Raw genomic sequence first — 14,616 nt, 5'->3', positions numbered from 1 at the left:
GAATTGCAGAGTTGGAACGGACCCCAAAGGCCATCCAGCCCAACCCCCTGAAATGCAGGAATCTTGGCTCAAGCATCCCTGACAGACGACTGCCCAACCTCTGCTTGAAAACCTCCAGCAGAAGGAGAGACCACCCTCTCTGAGGGAGTCCAATCTGCCTCACAAGCTGCTAGCCCTCAAGGAAGACCAAGCAGCCAGGTCAGGGCAGAGGGGTGTGTGTGGTGCTAGTCGTCCTTTGCTCCCCTCCCCTTCCTTCCCCTCCTTTCCTCTGTCCTCTTAGTCTTCCACCCCCACCCTCCTTGCCCCTGCCATAATTGGGTTGGGGGGACAGGGGCCCTTCACCCCTGCTCCCAGGACCAAGCAACCATCAGATACAGAGACACCAAGAGGAGGGAGGAGGAGACAGCCACCGGCAGAGCTAAACTGAGGCTTCCTCATCGACAATTTAAAGGCAAATGGGATCTCGCCTCCGTCCTTGGGCAAATGGCCTCGGTGGGGAGGGGGTCTCTGGACCAGGGCAGGGGCAAAGCCTTCTGTATCCCTGCCCCACCCTGCAAGAGCCGCCCTCCCTCCAGCTACAGGTCTTCGTCTAGTGTTTTAACTCCGTTATACGGTTACCTGCCCTGAGAGGTGCCAAGTAACCAGAGCCGACCAGGCGTCTGCCACCCCTTCCGAGACAACCATCCGCAGTAACAGGAGAGCCCAGCAATTAAGGGCCATACCGTTCCCCTCCAGTGCGCAGGGATTGTTCCTCTGCAGAAACAGAGAGAGGGGGAAGAATAGGCAGCCGGGGCCCAAAACAGATTTGCACAACGGCCGCGATGTCGCCGCTAATGGCGCTTTAGGACGTGGTGGCAACTAGCCCTGCTCGGCTCCAACAGGGAGGGAAGCCCCCAGAGACTTTGCGGAGGCCAGAACCAGACCTGTCCAGAAGGCATAATAAGAATAAGAAGAAGAAGAAGAAGAAGAAGAAGAAGAAGAAGAAGAAGAAGAAGAAGAAGAAGAATGTTATTTATACCCCGCCCTCCCCAGCCAAGACCGGGCTCAGGGCGGCTAACACCAGGTATAAAAACAATTGATTAAAATACAACTTAAAAACAAGATTAAATACAACATTAAAATGCAGCCTCATTTCAGTAGAAACTCAAATCAAAAACTTTTTGGGAATGAAAACGTCAAAACTTCACCAAGGCCAACTATCCAGACTGGGCCAGAAAAAAGCCAGGGAAGTCCCCAAATAGGAGTTCCATCACAGAAGGAGAAAGGAAAAAGGAAAGCTTTGCTCTGCTTCTGGAAGGGATTGCAAACCACATTCCGGACACACGATGGGAAGCAGGGCGAGAGTGCAAGGACGTCCCGGGAGAGCTGGTCCTTGACCCCCCTCCCCCCACAGTAGCAAGAGAGATGCAGCCTGTACTATTTTCCAGGGCCTGCTAAAAACTATGAATTTGCTCTTTCACCCACCCAGCCCTCCTGATTCCTGGGTACCAGACACTGGATTTAGCATGTTAAGGTCAAGCCAGGCTGGCCTCTCCTGTTCAGGAGATCTCTTGGGAGGGGCTGTTAAGCCCTAGAAAACTGGACTCTTAGAAGAAAGGGGCAGGGAGGGAGGAGAGGAGGGGCTGAGGACCCTCCTAGCATTCAGGGTGTTGGAGATGAGCAGGGAGGGGCAACAGTTTTGGCTGTGCCTCATGCATATCAGAGATGCTACCCTGGAGCCTCTCGCTGCTTGGAAGGGGGGGCTAGCAGTGTATAGTTGATTTGAAAAGTATTGACTGAGGAGACACCCTGATTTAGAAGGCCTCTTGCAAGAGGGAAAAGCAAAGCAAATGTCTTCAGTAGTTTTGATCGGTATTTGAATAAAGAGGAGGTATATTTTAAATATATTTATGAGACGTCCACTACTTTGGGATTGAGATAAACAGTGTATAAACAATCCATTTGCTTAAGAGCCAAACTACATTTTAAATGTTCTCTTCCAAAGAACAAAATTTATTCCCTTTATTCACACAAATCAGCCGAAGCCATTCCCAAGTGAGCTCAGTCAGTCAGTCAGTAGCTCAGAGGGAAATGGTTAGCGGTCTCTGTGAGGAACAGGAGCTGTTTTTGTGATGCTCCATAGAGTAAATGAGAGATTCCACTTCTGTCATTTGAAATGTTTTGATAAATTGTTCCATTCCTTGGTCTAGCCTTGCTGCATCTCTCACACGCATTAGGATGAAGAAATAATAAATTATCCAGTTGAGCGACATCTGCCTGGGAGCAGCGTGGAACGTCTCCTTTTTTGGAGATCGCACCACTGTCCAGGGTCGGCTCCAGCTCTGGTCGCGTCACCAAATCTATTTTTAATTTTCCATTTTGCACATCTTTTTGCCGAAAGAAGACTCTCATGCCCTTTCCAAGATGTCCTTCCAAGCATTTCAGACACTGGCAGCTCCAGCAAATATTCTGTTCCACTTGCTGCGGTAAGACTATAATTTTGGCAGAACCAAAACCCAGCAGGCCAGAAATCCAGGTCAGTTAAAAAATAAGGAGGAGTGGAGGCCGAATAAGCAGCATTTCCGGCCGCTTAGAGCTGTGTGGATCTCTGCCAGAGAAATGATACATGTTACACCTCTTTAGGCAGGGACATTTCTGACCCTAAACTTCTGCTGCCCTGCAGGATATCTTGAGGAGGAGAAGGGCTTCAGGAGGAAGCCCAACACAAATCTGGAGTGGAGTCCCTAAGGTGGTTGGATGGCACCTTGAATGCCTCCTTCAGGCAACTCTGGCAGCCAGGCTGGTGCCCAACATCTTCCTCTGCTTCCCTGAGGACCACATGAGGAAGGTCGAAAGGGGGTCATCTGGGCAGACCAGGAGCTCCAGATACACTGCCCGGGCTTGCACCCCAAGGAGGTCACTTTGGTGCTGCCAAAGTGCGCGCACTCCACTGTCTTCCAAGACAGGCAGACGCCAACAATATTATTCATTAAATTTGTTCATCTTGCCCAGGACAACCCAAAGTGACTTAGCATCCCACCCACTTCTAAAAGACCACAGAGAGTTAAAGGCCAAAGGCCAGGCTACAGAGGGAAGTTTTTGCCTGGCACCTAAAGATATAGAACAAAAGCACCAGGTGAGCCTATCTGGGAACAGCATCCCAGAAGCAGGAAGGCGTCGAGGAATTATAAGGCTTCTCCTTTGGCCTGGAAGGGGGAGGCAACAAGCGCCGCTTTGGGCTGCCTGGGAATCGTCAGACAGTGCGGAAGGGGAAGAGGAATCGAGAGGGAAGAGGAGGCACCTTCACTTTCTGACTTGGAGAGGCTGTTTTGGTTCTGCCTGTGGCGGCCAGAGAGAGGAGAAAGGCTCCCTTCCAACCAGGAGCTTTTGGCTATTTGGTAGAATTTGCCTCCTGCATTACGAGGAACTTTCTCTTGGACAGCAGAAGGCTCTCCCTTGGAAGGTTTTAAGTAGAGGTCACCCGTCAGGTATGTTTGGGGGGTTGCAATTCCTGCATTGCTGGGGGTTGGGCCAGATGACCCTCAGAGGTCCCTTTCAACTCAATGATTCCCCTCGCGGTCCCAGAAATAGGAAAGCATTTGGGTAACATGCAAACTCTCATTGTCAGCCAGTCGGATCAAAGGCAAATGACTGAAACAGGTGGACAGACCTTGGCTTCACCAGCCAGGATGCAGGTGCACAAAAAGGAAACACACACAAACACACACCTCTGATCTGAGGAGGCCTGGGATTAAAGCAAGGCTCTGCCTTTTATCCAGCCCCCCAGCTTTGGGCTTCTAGCCACATTTTTCTTCCCCAACTTGGCCTAAGCTCCACTGCCTTGTCAAGCCAGAAGAGTAATTTGGGGAGGGGGTAGCTCCCCTCCCTGGCTGGAACTGCCAAGTGGAAGCCTGTCTCTTCCCAGGGGCCTTCCAGGACCTTCGCCCCAACCCCAGGGCATCCCCCTCCCAGGCAGGCCCCCTGATCCAGGGGCCCCACAGGGCTCCTCAACTCTCTCCCTCCTCCACCCCGCCTCCTGCTCTCCCTGCCAGGGAAGACCCAGGATCCTGGCCGCATAGCAAGAGCAAAATCAAGGGGAGCAGAGCGGCACCCACGGCAGCCAGCAAAAGCCGACTCACTTTTCTGTTACATACCAACCCGCATCAGAGCTAGACTGTCAGCGGGTCCTGCTTGTAAAAACTCCTTTGCAGTTCCAAGCAGGGAAACCTGCATCCGCCAGAACATCCCAAGGGCTCAGGAGGAGACCTGCGGCCACCACATGCCCAGCTGAACCCAGGCCAGGAACCTGGCTGCACCTCTGGCCTGCCTTGGACCAACATACCCTGCTCTCCGCAGGAGGATGGGCTTCCCTGTCGCTCCTTTGCCTTGACGCCAAGACCCTCTGCAGGAGCCCAAACATGTCCCGTGGCATTTCCTTCGCCCCAGAGTGGAGAGGGGCTTCTGCAAAGGAGACAGGGGGCACAGCTCCACCGTCTGACCCCCCCGCCCGGCAAAGCTCCTAGATTTGCTCTGGCTCTGACGCCCTCCTGGAAAGGAGGCGTGGGAAGAGAGTTGCCCAAGCAGCGGCTCCTCCTCCTCCTCCTCTCAGACAGCAGCTGGGCCACATCTGGGGCTGACAGGAAGGCAAACAAGTCACCCCAGGAGCTCCCATCTTACCCTGCAAGGCGTTGCAATCTCCCAGCAGCCAGGCTGCTCACTTCCTCCTCCTCCATGGGCCCTTTGCAACTTCCAGATGTGTCAGGCGCTCCACACACCCCCAGTCCAAACCCGACTCTGCGCAGCGTGGAGCCAGTTGTGGGAAGAGGAGCAGAGAGGGGGCACAGCTATGGGGAACAGGAGGCACCCCAGACCTGCCGATTGGAGGGGCTCAGAGTGAGGCAAAGGCCGGCCAGCTCTTCCAGGTCCCGGGCAGAGGAGTTGGGCTCTGCAGAGTTTCCTCCTCCTCTTTGCTCCACTCTGTGGTCTTGGCCTGGGGCCAAAGGCTTCTGTCAGGCCCCCCCTCCCCGCCGCTTCCTGTAGATAGGGAAAGGGTGCTTGCTTCCTTAAAGCAGCTGCAAGGCTTTGAGGGAAGCCAAGGACCCGGGCAGGCAGGGACCTTGCAGGCGAGGAGCCTGGAGCAGAAGGACCAAGAGGGAGGGGGCTCAGGGAGCTGGTGCCAACGGAAGGGCATCCAAACGAGCCAGCCGCCACTCTGGGAAGCAGAAAAGAGGCACTGAAATGAGCCAGGGGATGGAGAGGCGACTTCTCAGTTTAGAGAAAAGGCAAGGGAGAGGCAACATGATAGGAGTTTACATATTGATGCCTGGCCTTGAGAAAGGGGACGGAGAAACGTTCTTCTTCTCCATCTCTCCCAACACAAGAACTCGAGGGCTTCCACTGAAGCAGGTTTGGAGATTCAGCCCGGATCAAAGGCAGTCCTTCTTCATGCAGAGCAGAGTTAAACTGAGGAACTCCCTCCTGCAGCAGACCCTCCCAGGGTCCCTGTTTTCCAGGGACGTCCCTGATTTAGAGAAGACGTCCCGGTTTCTGGTTTGAGCCTGGAATGTCCCGCTTTTCCTTAGGATGTCCCTATTTTCATTGGAGAAATGTTGGAGGGTATGGAGTTATCTGACCCCTGAGCCATCTGAAGGCAATACTGTATAGGGAAGTTTTTAAAAAAATGCTTAATATTTTTATATATGTTGGAAGCTGCCCAGAGTGGCTGGGGCAACCCAGTAAGATGTGTGGGGTTTAAAGAGTAAAATCATCATTATGGGATGGGACGTCCCTAATTTCATCAGAGAAAAGTTGGAGGCTTTACCTCAGGGGGCAGGGATGGCCACCAAGTTGGCTGGTTATAAAAGAGGATTAGAGGAGAGGGTTATTGGTGACTACTAGCCCTGCTGGCCCTGCTCTGCCTCCACAGCTGGAGGCAGCCATGCTTCTGAATGCCAGTGGCTGGAAACTGCAGGAAGGGGAGCTGCTCTTGGGCTCAGATCCTGCCTGTGGGTTTCCCACTGAGGCATCTGCTTGGCCCTGTGAGAACAAGATGCTGGACTGGACGGGCCATTGGTCTGATGCAGCCGACTCTCCTTGTGCCCCGTGCTGGGTCTGGCTGCCTGGCTCCCTCCCCTGGGTCTGGCTGCTGGGCTGGGCTTCTCCTTGCGGGCCCTGAAGCCTCACGAGGAGCCTGGGCTAACACACACCCACCCCGACAAGCCCCCTCCATCGCTTTATTCGAGGCACCTGCTGGGCTCCCTGAGATAAGCCAGGATGCAGCCAAGCCTACCAAAGCACGTTTTCTGGCCCACCCTTCCCTCTGAGATCAGTGGTGATGCATGGAGAGTATAGGGTTCAAAATTAGCCAGGAGCCAGTGTGATAGGAATTTTGAGGTCTTAGAATTTGTGAAATGTTCATAAGTGTACCAACCGAGCACGTACATAGATCAGCACAGGAAGACCAACCTGGAACCATTTTTGATTCCCAAACTGTCCCAAACTGACCAAATGTTTTCTCTGCAAGGTCAAAGGAAAATGGAAAAGCCTCCCCATTGTCTTTTCCTTCACAAATCCTGTCTTAAGGGCACATTAAGATATGAATAGGGTGTGAGCCTGTGACCTGGCTCAGGAACTAAGTATTTATCATTACAAAAGACTGGCCAGGCTCCCCAGGCAATCCAATCAAGTGACCATTAAACAGGTAACCTGTGAGACGAGATAAACAAGTCACTCAGATTTCTGTTGTAGACCACCTTTTCTTTGATGTAAGTATGATGTATCTGGGGGGTGGTCTTGAGCTACACCCCTTCTGTGATGTAGGTATGATGTGTCTGGGGCAGGGGTCTTGGACTCCAGGGCGGGCAATTTAAAATCTCTATATAAGTGCGGGCACACCTGGGTTCTGGGTCCTCCTCCTTCTCCTGCGCGTGGTGTGGGAGCACCCTGCTGCAACAGATCAATAAAGATCAGGCTTACGAGCCGCTTTGCTTCTCAATATTCTCTGGCTGGCCTCTGTTCTTTTCTCCTACCAATAGGGAACCTATGTAAGGACTCTATATGGGCTCTTGGATACCCCAGAAGGGAAAAAGGGCAGATTTTTGTTTACAACACCAGGCACATTTTGCACCCATCGGCCACTAGGAGGTGCCACGCCAGGTGTGGAAGGAGCCGCCTTTTCAGCCTGTGCCACTGCTGCATGGGGGGGGGGCACGATTCCATGCTCTAAGCAGCACCTGGTCGGCTTCAAGGCCAGGCTTGCGCCACTTTTACTCACCTTTACCTGGCTTCCTTCATAGCCTGAGGCTCCCCAGGACCTCCTGCACACCCCAGATCCCCCAAAAGTCAGCTTCAGGCAATATTCCGCTGCCCGGGAGCAAGCAAGAGCCCCAAAGGCAATCCAATTCCGCGACTGGAAGAGTTTCAGCCGTGTCATTCAATCTGGCCTTGTGCGCCACTCAGGAGGGTCGAGCCCCAGAGCACTGGCATCGTATTCTGCCAGGGTCACTTGGGGGCCAGGAAACTTTTACGCTGGCAAACGTTATCAGCTGCGAGGACAAAGGCGGCCCCTGCCTGAGCCCCTAGGAAGCCTTCGCTAGAAGAATCAGCCCCTCACCAACTGTAAGATGGGAGCCAGCATGGTGCAGGAGGGAGAGTGTCAGACTAGGACCTGGGAGACAAGGGTTCAGATCCTCACTCAGCCATGAAGCTCACCGGGTGGGTGGCCTTTAGGCCAGTCACTGCCTCTCAGCCTAACCTACCTTGGGGGGGGGGGGGTTGTTGTGAGGATGACATGGTGAGGGCAAGAGCCGGCCCCATCACCTTGAGCTTCCCGGAGGAATGGCAGGAGATAAAGGAGGCGTAAATCAAAGACATGGTCTCCTGCGGAGGAAGAAGCAGCTCAGAAAAAACTGGAGCAAGATGTAGGAGAGACAGTTGCCTGGACCTGGTCATGGGAGAGATGGGGCTCCTCCGTCATTGTGAATCTTTGCCTACCAAAGGAGGAAGAGGAGCAGGAGCCCCTACAAAGTGGAGCTGGCCAGAAAACCACTTTGGTCACAAGCTCAGCTCCTCCAAGGCTGGGTGGACGCCCACAGGGTGCAGCAGCGCAACAGGTCACCAGCCAGAGGCAGTCTTGGCTGCAGGAGCGCAGAGCTGTGGTGCAGCGCATGAACAACGCTCCGTCAGCCTGAGAGCTGTGCTTCCAGGCTACGGTTACCAGACTTTTTTCAAGGAATCCGGGGACACTTAAAAAAAAGAAAAGAATTCATGCTTTATTATTTTAGGAAAGGGTTGCCCAGAGTTCTTGACCTTTATAAGGGGGGGACCCCAAAGTTGTCGGGCGTGCACCTCGACACAAGGCAGGCGGAGAAGCCCATCTCCAAACGCATAAACACCCCCAAAAAGAGGTTGGGGTGGGGGGAGAGATTGAATAAAGGCGCTCACTCGTCTTGGGAAAACACACAAGGCTCCATCTCTCTCTCTCTGTCTCGCAACACAGCTCAGCTCTTTTCTAGGCTTCTCCTCCTTTTTCACCGCCTTGCTTGCCCCCCCCCCCAACTTGCGTGGGCTCTTCTGCTGCAGGCAGCTCTGTGTGATTTTGGGGTAAGCATTTATCAAGGAAGCGAGCCAGAAGGAAGCTCTCTGGCTGGCGCCTCGGTTTAAATAGCCCCCCCCCAACCAGCGGATTGGCTGGCTAGAACTTTGACGTGGCTTGGACCTCTGGTGCTGCTTGCTGCCAGGCACCCTCCAGGTTGCTTTGCTGGAAGCCCCAGGCATAAATCAGGGGACATTAATTAAAATCCGGGGACATTCCAGGGACAGATTTTGTCCGGGAACAGATTGGTGAATCCGGGGACTGTCTGATAACCCTATTCTGGGCACAATGGAAAGAGCTGGCTTTGGCCATCCAAGTTCGATGGGATCTGGGGCCTGGTAATGGGACAGACCAGCTGTTCCAACAGGAACCTTCCTGTGGGTTGAGCCCATTGGCAGCGGACTCCTTTCTTTGCAAACCCCGCCCACAGTGGAGCGGCAGATGTCAAGCCAGCGCAGGGGCTTTTATGTGGTGACACCCTCACCAGAAAAGTTCACCTGCCACCCGCTCGGCTTAGTTTCAGGTGCCAGGGTAGAACCATCAGGGGGTTTTTTTTACACATGGCTTGAACCATAAAACAGCCCTGTTTTATGCTGCCACTTGATTTTTATCATTAGTGGGAGTTATCTTTATTGCACCTCGGGTTTCGGGCTGATTCCTTCTTTTATTTTATTTGCTTTTATTTGCTGCTGGTGCAGTTCCAGCATTTTGTTATTTTTGTTGAAATGAATTCAAACTTTTTCTTGTCTTGTTCAGTGTAAAGATGGAATGTGAACATCATGTTCAATAAAGAAAAGGAAGCAATGGGGGGAAATGGAGCCAAGTCTCAGTGGCCTGGGAAGAGGAGGGTCTCCTCTTATTTTTTATTTTGTTTTGACTATGGCAGACCAACACGGCTACCTATCTGTAACTGGCCAGGGAAGAGGAGGGTCTTTGCAACGGATGGAAGTTGAACGATGCCCCTGACCCTCCTTGCTTCCTCCTTCGCGCATTTGATCAGAAGGCCTGAGGGAACAAACCTCAGCTGTCTTCGCCACCTTATTCCCTTTCACCATCTTTTTCTACTTCTTGCAGGGGAAGGGAGAAAAGCGAGGGAATCCAGGCTTAGTGGGTGCTGGGTCCTGTTTGCAAGGCCAGGAGTGAGCCCTGCAATGTGTGAAGAGGAGCTGAATGAGCCCCTGAACCAGCCTGGCGTGTGAGTCCCCACACCATTGGGGGGAGGCTCCAGGTGAGAGAGAAGAACGGGGTCTTATTTGGTGGCCAGCACAGACAGGCCAGTGGGCACTGAGCCCCCTCTCCCTCCAGAGGCCGTACAATGACCAGACTTACCCAGCCACTCGCAGGCTCTCCTATTTTCCTCCTTAGTCGTCCAACAGGGAAAGCAGAAGACGATTCCCAGCTGCAACCATATAACCATTCCCGTTCCTTTGAAACTCAGGCATGCATGCAGCCCCCAATGGGTGCAGCCAGAAGTCCTGTCGAGAATCCGTTAAATGCCCCCAACCCTGCCCAGTAGACCCCAGTAGCGCCTGCCGTGATCCTGGCAGCAGCACAGCTCAGGAGCACCTGGGCGGCTACTGCAGGCGGGCAGAGAGAGCGGAGAGGGCGGGAGATGGCACTGAGCAGCACTGAGCAAATAGAAGCCTTTGATCGTTGGACTTGCCACTGAACACGGGGCTGTTGCTCAGGGCTCCTGCACAGTCCACAGAGCTCCCTTGGCTGCAGCCCCGTGAAAAGCTCACACCCCTCTGGGCGGCTGGGTGCACAAGTGAGAGGGGCTGAGCTGGGGCGAGCACCAGAGCGCATTCATCGGATCCCCCGCCCAAAGCGAGTGGACGAAAAGGTGGGCAGAGAAGAGGGCTGGTAAAGCAGCAAGCATTCAGGTGTCATGGGCTTCTTTAAACCTGGATAGGAGGAGCATGTGGAAGTGTCTGAAGAAAGTCCTTCTTCGCAGGGTTAAACTATGGAACTCCCTCCCACAGGAGGAAGGGATGGCCAACAAGTTGGGTGGCTTCAAAAGAGGATTTGACAAATTCACAGAGGAGGAGCGGGCTCTGCTCTAATTCCACAGCGATGCTTCAGAACACTGTAGGGGCATTATTGAAGCCAAACCGACAAGTCATGCTTTGGCAGATGGGAACATGAAGGGTCTGAGGCTCACAGAGCTTCCCTGTCACTCTGTGAGATGACTTCCTTCGTCTTTCTTCGCCACGCTTCCAAGCTGACCGCACAGGCATGCCTGAGCTCTGCAGCTCAGACGCCATTTGTGAACTTACATTTTGCCCTTTTGTAACTTAGACAGCAGTTATAGCCCTGCCTTCATTTTGCTGCTGTAATGGCCGCTTCTAGACCCTGTGAGTAAATGCTCCTTATGTTCTTATGAGGGCACAGCCAGTGTTATCTGCGTTTCGCACTCTGCTCTTGCTGCCAAGTGCCCCAGAGTCTGTCCGCCTGGAATCAACAAAAAGGGATCTGTTTCTCTCCAATAGCTGCTTCAGACAGGCTGTTGTTATCTGGAGAGGGAACTGAGAAATGGGAAGGTTCTTTGCCATTGCATTGTATTGGACTTGTGGGAAACAGATCACACGTTTCGGAGAGGAAGTGAGCACATCAAAACTTTGGAGAACTGAGAGGCCAGACAGAAGCAAGAGCCAGTGAGGAAATCCTGGTGTTCTAAAAACAGGGCCCCAAGCCGGGGGGGGGGGGTAGAGGAGAAATAGCTGCACCAAAGATGGAGCTGAAACTCCTGAGAATGACACAGCCAGGTGTTGCAGAGGCCAGTGCCATTTTGCAGTGCCCCCTGGCAGCAGCGAGGCAGCAGCAGCAGCTCACAGCCTTTTGCAGCCCCAGCTGGGATCTGTGACACGCAGGCTCAGCTCCCCAAAGCCCCCTGCAAGCATTTGGCTTGCACTTGGAGAATTCGCAGCCGGTCTGGGCAAATATTGCAGAGTGTGGGCAAGATGAGAGGCGGCATGTGCAGCTCAGTCACAGCAAGCAACTTGGAAGGAGAGCAAAGCTGCATTTCTGTGCACAATTGTAAAGCTGGAAGGGACCCAAAGGGTCGTCTCTCACACACACACACACCCTTGCAATGCAGGGGGCATAAGAGATGCCAGAGCAGCACATGGTCCCTGGAGGGAATGGTTGCACCCCCATCACCCATCACCTGTTCTGCTACCTGTGCACCTTCATCTGGGTCTCCCAAGCACTTTCAAAACCAGAGATGGAAAGAACGGTCAGTTTGCATTTCTTAGTACAGAAAGTATTGAGATCGTTCCTCTTCTGATTAATTGAATAGGATTCTAGAAGGTTTCTATGTGAAAGAAACAGGAAGGTTTCTGTTGTTTGGGTTATATTTCTTCTGGGAAGCTGAGTACAGATTGTTTAAACTGGTTTTGTTGTCCTTTTTGTCATGGTCATACTGGCTATTATAGTCAGGCCAGGAGGAGCCTGGAGCTCACTCACTTTCTCTTTTCTTTGTTCTGGTGTTCTGTATGCTGCAGTGTTAAAGTTTCATCTTATTACAAGTTTGTAAGCTTTATTTAAGTGCTGCAACTGGATTTTTATGGACTGTGCCAATCCTGAATGTTTGTGACCATTATTGCTCATTTCCCTTCAGTATCAGTAAAAGCTCTGCTGGATGAAGTACAATTGCCTTTGGAAACTCTGTTACATGTTGAAGTTTTTTCCTGCTCCCCCTTCATGGGTGACAAGGACCTGTAACCTTCCCTGCCGTGATGGCAGGAGTCTTTCGCCACCAGCAGCTTTTTCTTCCCAATGTCTCTGGAAAACCTCCAGCCAATTTCTCTTGCCTGTCCCCAAACCCAGCCTTGCTCCAAAGCAACCAAGAGCCTGAGCTCAACCACGTTGCTTCTCTGTCTACACAAACTGATGCTCTGAGTATTCCTGGTTCAAGGCAATTAAGTTTCCAGGAAAGCGTCCCAGTAATGACCCAGAGGAGGCATCTCGTTCTGTGGCCTCCTTTGCAAAAGAAAGGCAGTGGAAATGCTAAATCTGGATGTCTTGAAAGAGGCTGAAATAGCTAATCAGTTTCAGAATGGTCTGTTCCTGTCTGGCTTCTAAACAGGTGGAGAAGAGCTGACCATCTTCTGCTGGAGGCAGGAGTCCTCTGCGTTGAATGTTTCCCCTTTCTGTCCAAGGAACAGCTCAGCCCCCCAGAGATCCAGGCACTCACCAAGAGAAAACCTCACACCTCCTTAGCTTCTTTCCTGACTGCAAAGCAACAGGGAGGAGGCAGCACTGCAGAAGTCGATCAGCACTCCCACGGGAAGAGGTGGGCAAGCAGCGGCTCTCCGGTGTAGCTGGTAGGAATAGAACGAAGCCCACCCACCCATCTGGCTCCCGGACAGCTGCCTCTCAAGGCAAGAAAGGTTCTCCTGGCATCTTTGTGGCGACCTTCAACTCTCCCTCCAGACAGAAATCACACTGCAAGGCTTCTCTCGTCTTTCTTTGGCTGTTACTCTCTAAAGCACCACATTATTGTGTTGTTTAAATAATAAAGCGGTTCAGCCTGAACTCAATCAGAGATGCTCCAAAAGTGGTCCCTCTATGCAAGAATCCTGCTTCTGATGGAAGATGCTAGCGCCTTAAATGGTCTTGAGCTTCCTCTGAAAACATCCAGTCTGCCCAGGCAGTGTCTGCTGAATTTCCCCCTGGGTGTGGGGCTCCCACTGCCCCTCTCAGGCCTCCCATTCAGAAAAACGAGACACACTAAACACACTGCCTATTTTTGCCACTGGTGCCAGCAATATATATTTTGCTTTCTTTGTCACTAAGTCCTCAAGGATCTTCTTTCTTTTTAAAGCTCAGCTAGACTGACCCCTCGTCCCTCAGGGTTGGGCCCTGAATCTCCTGGCCCCCTGAAAGAAGCGTCAGTTTGCATTGCTTAGTGCAGAAAGTATTGATCTGATGTGCAGAGATCTTACTGAATTCAAGAGGTTCTGGAAGCTTCTCTGTGTGAAAGAAACAGGCAGAAGGTTCATGGTGTTTGGGTTCTTCCTTCAGAGATGCTGAGTACAGTTAGCTTAAACTGGTTCTCTTATCCCTTTCAGTCAAGGTCATGCTGACTATAATAAGAGGCCAGAAGGAGCCTGTTTTTCTCTTTCTTTCTCTCTTCCTTCTGGTGTTCTGTACGTAGTATGCTTCGTGTTATGGTTTAGACTTATTATAAATTATTGTAAGTTTATGTTAAGTCTGTTGCAACTGGATTTCTTATGGACAGGGCCAATCCTGATTTTTTTGCATTTGTGACCATTTTGCTCATTTGCCTTCAGCAGCAGTAAAGATCTGATGGATGAAATATTAAATGCCTCTGGTCTATTTTTTGGGAATCCTGCAACGTGTTTAAGTTTTCACTCTGCTAACTACCGTATTTTTCACTCTGTAGGATGCACCGGACCATAGGAGGGGGAGAACAGGGGGGGGGGGATTTTTTGTGTGTGTGTTCTCCCCCTCAAAAACAAGGTGCGTTCAAGAGCAGGTCGGGCAGCCTTGCCGTTGCCCCCCGAGCTTGTGGGGCCGGCGGTGGGGGGAAGCGCTGCTCTCCCCCACCGCCAACCTCAAAGATCCCTGAAGCCTTTGGAGCGCAGCTTCGGGGACAGCCTTTCAAGCCTCCGCAGGGCGGCGGGGCGCCTTCACCCCACCGCCCTGCGGAGGCTTTGCACAGCCATACCGAAGCTAGAACAGGTTCGGGCTGCAGGCAGCTATCCGCAAGCCTGCGCAGCCCGGCGGGAGTTCCCGCCAGGCTCCCCAGGCTTGCGGATAGCTTCCTGAAGCCTGGAGAGCGAGAGGGGTCGGTGCACACCGACCCTCTCGCTCTCCAGGCTTCAGCGAAAGCCTGCATTCGCTCCATAGGACGCACACACATTTTGTGAAGAGAATCAGAACTTACATGGTTAAACAGTTCTGAGTGACGTCTCACATTCTGAGGCGTGGCCATGTTCGCAGAGGGGAGTGTTTCTCTGTGCCTTTTTTCCTTTCGCTTTTGCGGCGAGGCAGCAAGATGTGCGCTCTCTCGCCGGGCT

The 14,616-nt window shown here is 52.5% G+C and overlaps 1 protein-coding gene across 5 annotated transcripts in view; it reads right to left on the bottom strand.

Annotated features, from left to right (window-relative positions):
- The window catches only part of LOC307226186 (phospholipid-transporting ATPase ID-like), a 74,730-nt gene extending 64,586 nt beyond the window's left edge, over positions 1-10,144 (bottom strand). Inside the window, exon 1 of one of the 5 annotated variants that reach the window (XM_079994728.1) lies at positions 9,902-10,144. Coding sequence is in view for 1 of the 5 variants with exons in the window: in XM_079994726.1 (XP_079850852.1) it covers positions 4,322-4,411 (90 nt within the window). In the remaining 4 variants the exon portion in view is untranslated. Of the gene's footprint in view, positions 1-4,133; positions 4,266-4,321; positions 4,545-4,656; positions 4,947-9,901 lie in introns of those variants that run through there. The other 4 variants (XM_079994729.1, XM_079994726.1, XM_079994727.1 and 1 more) reach the window with 4 other exon arrangements.
- Positions 10,145-14,616: the final 4,472 nt, after the last annotated feature.

This window comes from Podarcis cretensis (assembly GCF_951804945.1).
Source record: "Podarcis cretensis genome assembly, chromosome: 11".
Taxonomy (NCBI): domain Eukaryota; kingdom Metazoa; phylum Chordata; class Lepidosauria; order Squamata; family Lacertidae; genus Podarcis; species Podarcis cretensis.
The sequence above is the reverse complement of the archived record's forward strand: the minus strand, read 5'-3'. Positions and strand labels throughout refer to the sequence as shown.